Below are 7032 nucleotides of genomic sequence, written 5' to 3'. Positions count from 1 at the left end.
CCAAATCGATTGTCTTAAGGTTGAATACTGAACTAATCGATTTCCAAATCGACGCTCGTGAAAATTTAAAAAACATTTTCTGAACTTTGAATTCTGGGCTAAAGTAATCAATTCCCAAATCGATTTTATAAACCATTTACCATGCTGGTAATCGATTTCCAAATCGATTTAACTGGAAAACATTACTGAAAAATACCAGAATCAACAAAAATCATACTTCACTAGGATCAACGATCCCTAGTTTCATCCTTATATGCAAAAAACTTTCTCTTGGCAAAGCTTTTGTGAAGATTTCTCTTGGTAAAGCTTTTGTGAAGATGTCAGCTAGCTGTTCGGCAGTGTTAACATACTCAAGCTTAATGATTCCATTTTGAAAGTGATCTCTTATAAAATGATGTCTTACTTCAATGTGTTTGGTCCTGGAGTGCATTACTGGATTCTTGGTTATACTTATTGCACTTGTGTTATCACACATGATCGGTACTGTTCCTAAATCAACACCAAAGTCCAATAAATGTTGTTTCATCCATAGAATCTGAGCACAACAGCTCCCAGCTGCAATATATTCAGCTTCAGCAGTAGATAATGCAATGCTTGTTTGCTTCTTACTGAACCAAGACACTAGAGAATTTCCAAGCAGATGACAAGTTCCTAAGGTACTTTTCCTGTCGAGTTTACAACCGGCAAAGTCTGAATCTGAGTAACCAATCAATGTACATGTTGATCCTTTTGGATACCATAATCCAAGACTTTTAGTTCCTACCAAGTATCTGAAAATTCTCTTAACTGCACTGAAGTGAGATTCCTTTGGATTTGATTGATACCTTGCACACATACAAACACTGAACATGATGTCTGGTCGGCTTGCTGTAAGGTAGAGCAGAGATCCAATCATACCACGAAATCTAGTAACATCTACAGGTTTACCTTTCTCATCTCGGTCTAAGAAATTTCCTTGACTCATGGGTGTATCAATGGACTTAAGATTTTCAAAGTTAAATTTCTTTATCAAATCAGAACAGTATTTAGATTGACTAATGAAAATGCCTTGCTTGCTTTGGTTAATTTGAAATCCCAAGAAATATGACAGTTCACCCATCATTGACATTTCAAATTTACCTTTCATCAAATTTTCAAATTCTTTGCACAGTTTATTATTTGTAGATCCAAATATTATGTCATCAACATATACTTGGACAAGCAAGATATCATTTCCAGTAGTTTTTGTGAAAAGGGTCTTGTCAACATTTCCTCTTAAAAAGTTTTGTTGAATAAGGAAATTGCTGAGCTTCTCATACCAAGCTCTTGGAGCTTGTTTTAACCCATAGAGGGCCTTTGAGAGCTTATACACATGATTAGGAAAATCAGGATTTTCAAAACCAGGTGTTTGGCTAACAAAAACTTCCTCTTGAAGGTCACCATTGAGAAAGGCACTTTTCACATCCATTTGATAAAGATTAAAGTCCATTATACAAGCATAAGCCAATAAAATTCTTATGGCTTCTAATCTAGCTACAGGGGCATAGGTTTCATCAAAATCTATTCCCTCCTCTTGACTATAACCCTTGGCTACTAGTCTAGCTTTGTTCCTTGTTATCACACCATTCTCATCCAACTTGTTTCTGAACACCCATCTGGTTCCTATGACATGCTTACCCTCTGGCCTAGGTACTAAACTCCACACCTTGTTTCTCTCAAACTGGTTTAACTCCTCTTGCATAGCAAGTATCCACTCACTATCTAACAGGGCTTCCTTAATGTTCTTAGGTTCAATCTGAGATACAAAGGCTGTAAAGTTACAAAACTGACTAAGGTTTCTCCTAGTTGCAACACCTTTAGAGATATCGCCTATAATGTTGTCTAAAGGGTGGTTTCTGTTGAACTTCCATTCCTTAGGCAACTCACTGGTTTCTATAGGTTCTACAAGGTCTGATCTAGTTGGAGGGTCAGCTATAGGTTGTTCTAGTGGTTCAGATTCTACAACTTCGTCCAAAAAGTCATCAACCTTAGAAGGAGTTTTGTTCAAGTTTTCTGTAAATAATTCATCAAACTTTACATGAACTGACTCTTCTATGGTCTTTGTTCTTTTGTTGTAGATTCTATAGGCCTTACTAGTTTGGGAATATCCTAAAAAGATACCTTCATCTGCCTTAGGGTCAAACTTTCCTAGGTGTTCTTTGCCATTGTTCAACACAAAGCACTTACAACCAAAGATTCTAAAGTAGGAAAGGTTTGGTTTTCTACCCTTGTAAAGCTCATAGGGTGTTTTCCTAAGCAGGGGCCTAATGAGAACTCTATTTACAACATGAGTGGCTGTACTAATTGCATCTGCCCAAAAGTACTTAGGTAGGTTGGAGTCCTTAAGCATGGTCCTAGCTAACTCTTCTAGGGATCTATTTTTCCTCTCCACTACCCCATTCTGCTGTGGTGTCCTAGGGGCAGAATATATGTGGTTGATTCCATGTAGTTCACAATAATTTTGAAAAGCATCATTTTGGAATTCACCTCCATGATCACTTTTTATTGAAACAATTTTCAGATCATTCTCATTTTGTACTAAAGCAGCAAACTTTTTGAAAACAGAGAATGTATCACTTTTATGAGCTAAAAAGTAAGTCCATGTGAATCTAGAATAATCATCAACCAGCACATATCCATACAGGTTTCCACCTAAACTCTTAACTTGGGCAGGTCCAAAAAGGTCCATGTGAACTAGTTGTAAAACTCTATTTGTTCTAACCAAGTCTATAGAGGGAAATGGAGTCTTAACCAGTTTACTTTTCTCACATGCATCACACAGTCTATCTTTAGAGAACTTCCTATTTGGTAGACCTAAGACTAACTGTTTGCTGACAAGTTTATTCAAATGATTTATGTGTATATGAGCAATTCTTTTATGCCAAAGCCATGTTTCATCTGAGTTGGAATGCTTTGTGGATGTCAAGCACACCTGCAACACAAAATCAGAATTTTGTTTTAGGTCCCCAATTTAAATTGGGTCCTGGATGGTTAGTGTCAAACACAGATTTCTTTGCTATCCAAACTTCCTTCCATCCTTTATTGGCTAATTTTTTAAATTTGCAATTTGATACAAAATGTCCCTTTCTGCAACAGAAATGACATTTGCCATCAAAGGATGAATGTTTATTTGGTTTAGTAAAGATGTCATACATACTCTTAGCAATAGCAGATTTTTGACCATGTTTGACATTTCTGGTTTGCATATAACCAATACCATATATGTTTTTATTTCTTTTAACATGCATATTTGGTGTATATCCTAAACCAGATTTTTCATGAACATGTCTTTGATTGCTAAGTATGACATTCAGTTTATCTTTACTATTAGCAAACTTCAATAAATCAGATTTTAATGATGCAACAGTATTCTCAAGTTCAATGCACTTTGCAGATTTTTCATGTGAATCCTTTTTCAGTTGTTCACATAAATTTTCAATTTCTTTATGTTCAATATTCATTTGTTCAAGCATTTTCTTTGTGCTCAACAACTGTTTTATGGAATTCACATAATCATCATGCAGTTCATTGAAAGCTTCATGTAGCTCATCATATGTTGGATTAGATTGTGAACTAACCTCAACTTCAAACTTTGTCCTTATTAAATGTTTTAGATAATTTTTGTCGCGAGTAATTTATTGACTCGAACAATGTGTAATCAATATTGGAATTAGAGTATTATTAAATTCCATCATTTAAGGAAAAAGAAAGTGCTAACGAATTTTGTGACACATATTAAGCAATTAAATTTTAAGGAAAAGTTATATTATAATTTGAATAAAGTTTAAATATGGTTCTCTCTATAAATATGATAACTTGTAATTTTAGTTTATGTAAAAAGTTTTATTTGGATTTTATCCATATACTATTAGAAAAATTTATTTTTGTTCCCTAACGTCAAGTAGATGTTACAAAAACGTTATTAACATTGACCAAACTTTTAAATATGATTTTGGTCTCTGTGAAAATAACAGTTTTTCAATTTTAATTTTTGAAAAATATTTGTTGGAATTTCGTTCATGCAATATCGAAAAACTTTATTTTTTGTTCTTAACGTCAAATGAATGTTACAAAAAATAGTGAAATACATAGTTAATGCATTCAAATTAAATCTAAAATTTTACACTATTAATACAATTTTCTTAACTACCATAAATATATATACATATATATAATTATTAAAATACATTTAAAAACAACATATTGTTTAAGATATTAATATTGACATAGTGTTAATAAAAGATAAATGTTTCATTTGAGTATTATGTCATATATTTTAAAATTACGTGAAATTATATCTCAAATCAATAAAGGTCGAATTTATTGGTTTAGTTCAACTTGGACTCAAACTCATAAAAAGCTTCAATCTAATTTAGTTAGTTTTGGTTAAAAAATTTGGATAATAGAATCATTGTGTTTGATTTTTATATCTCTAGATAAAATTAACAACTCACATGGTTGGAATTTACGTTGAAAATTTTAGTTTATTTTATAATTATAGTAATTGATTGTGTAATTTTTATATAAATAATTCCTTTCAGATTTTTTTTTTTTTATAATAGTCATTTGAGTTATAATTTGACCATAAAAAATTAATGTATTTGATCCATAACATGGATCAAATAGATCAATTTTGTTGATTAAATTATAACTCAAATGTATCTGATAAGAAAAAAGAGTAATATTGAAACACAACTTACACAACATATGACACAAATACAATACTGTATAAAATAAAAAGGATCGCATTTTTTATTTGTATTTCAATACACATTATTGTATTTGTGTCAAATTATGTTTCAATAACATTACTTAAAAAAAAAAGTAATATATTTTTAAAAAAATTATAGAGGACTTTGGGGTGGCAATGGCTAATATGTGTCTCCAAAAAGATCCGCCAAGTAATGAATATTTTCTTTTGAAACATCATCTCAAATTCAGTGAATATATCACTAATTATTATATCCTCCAAGTATAATTAAGCTCAATGTATAATATCAAACAAATAAATGTTCTTAATTAAAAAGGAATGATTTTTTATACATAAATTATTTTTTAATATATATATATATATATTCTTAAATATAATAACTTGTTTCTAAAATTTTATAGTTAATTTTACCTATATTTTTAAAAGAAACACTGTACCATTTTAAAATGGCAGATAGTTTCACTTTAATTAGCAAAAAATGACAACATCTATTTTTTGACTCAAAATAATAACATTTAATTTCAAGTTTATGTTTTAGGAAGGCTGTTTAAAAAATGGTCAATGTGCAGCATAAAAAACTCTAGTTATATACTATTCAACCATTAAAATAAAATAAAATGTTTCCTGTATATTTTGTTTTGCATCTTTATCTTCAAAAACAAATATTAATCACTTTGTTAGGTGAAGACAATTATTAAATAATAAAATAAATATAGTCAAATAAAATGAAGTTCATTTACATATTAATTTATATATTTTTAATAAAATGCATTATGTTTTGCAATTTTATTTTAAAAAAGTATTAATATATTTTTGCTTCTTATCACAACTATGCGATTAAAGTGTCTAGTCACTGTATATATATATAGATGTAACTTGTGAGAGAAAAATACAACTACAATCCACATATCGAAATACGGTAGAAGAAAGAAAAATGACTATTGAGAGTGAAATTCCAATTTTAGATCTTCGAAGGAGTAGTGGAGTGAATTTAGAAGAAGGAAGCGATGGAAGAAAAGAAATGGGCAACAAAGTGAGAGAAGCATTTGAAACTCATGGTTGCTTTCTCATAAGGTGTGATGAAATCCCAAAAGAACTACGTGCAGGATTGTTCGGAAACATAAAATCATTGTTTGATCTACCTGAGGAGACAAAGAAGAAGTTATATAATCCAAAGCCTTACAGGGGCTACACTAGCAAGAGTCGTGTCATTCCCCATTCTGAAAGTTTTGGGATTGATAATTCTCCTAAGGCAGATACGACTCTTGAAGAATTTACTAACCTCATGTGGCCAGAAGGAAATCCAACTTTTTGGTAACTATTAGTTTTTATTTTACTGAATTAAGTTTTCTTTAGTAATTTTTGTTTCAAATTATTTTTGTTATTTGATAATGAAATTAGTCATAATCAATTATATATATATGCAGTGAGGAACTACGTTCCATGACCTCAAAAGCACGAGAACTAAGCGTGCTTATCCTGAAGATGCTTGTGGAGAGTCTTGGCCTTCCAGAACAATACAAATTGGATGTTGAAGATCTAAATAACTACAATGATACAAGAGTGACTAGATATCAACTTCCTCCAGACACCAAAGAAACTGAGATTGCACTGACACTTCACACTGACAAAGGCACCTTAGCCCTCATATGCGAAAATGATGTCCAAGGTCTCCAAGTGTTATCAAAAACAGGCAATTATGTTGATGTAAAAATTCCATATGATGGTTTTGTGGTAATTGTTGGTGACATACTAAAGGTAATCTATACATACATATATGACTACAATACCATTTTTTGTTGTTGTAATTTCTCTATTAGTTTTTTTTTTATTAGAATTAATTTATATATAAAATTATTTCATTTTTCACTTAATCAAATAACCGATAAGTTTAAAATACCTCCTAATTTTTTAAATATAGGCATGGAGCAATGGACGATTTCAGGCAGCTCCACATAGAGTGGTGACAAAGGGAGACAAAGAGAGATTGGTATTTGTGCTTTTTTCAGTGCCCAAACAAAATATGCTCATTAAGGGGCCTTCTGAGTTTGTGGATGATGATCATCCTCTTCGTTATCGATCATTCCATTACGACGAATTTGTGGATTATCATTATACAACAAGTACTGAAGAGTCGGTTCTTGAAAAATTTGCTGGAATTTGATCCCTTATTGTGTCACATGCAAGGCAATAAGTCCTTATTAATAAAACAGAGTAATTGGTCTTCTTTGCAATAGATTACGATCTATCAAATATTATGTATTGCCTTATTATATAATGCAAAGTTATTTATGTTCTTGCGA

General features: G+C 31.1%; 1 protein-coding gene across 1 annotated transcript; it reads left to right on the top strand.

The window, feature by feature from the left end:
- Positions 1 to 5626: 5626 nt before the first annotated feature.
- LOC101490307 (probable 2-oxoglutarate-dependent dioxygenase AOP1) lies at positions 5627 to 7032 on the top strand. The gene is made up of 3 exons (XM_004504380.4): positions 5627 to 6043; positions 6157 to 6487; positions 6651 to 7032. The coding sequence occupies exons 1-3, from the start codon at positions 5664 to 5666 to the stop codon at positions 6891 to 6893; spliced, it is 954 nt and encodes a 317-aa protein (XP_004504437.1). The 5' UTR covers positions 5627 to 5663; the 3' UTR covers positions 6894 to 7032.

The sequence above is a fragment of the Cicer arietinum genome, chromosome 6 (assembly GCF_000331145.2).
Source record: "Cicer arietinum cultivar CDC Frontier isolate Library 1 chromosome 6, Cicar.CDCFrontier_v2.0, whole genome shotgun sequence".
Classification (NCBI taxonomy): Eukaryota; Viridiplantae; Streptophyta; class Magnoliopsida; order Fabales; family Fabaceae; genus Cicer; species Cicer arietinum.
Note: the sequence above shows the minus strand (reverse complement) of the source record. Positions and strands in the feature narration are given on the sequence as shown.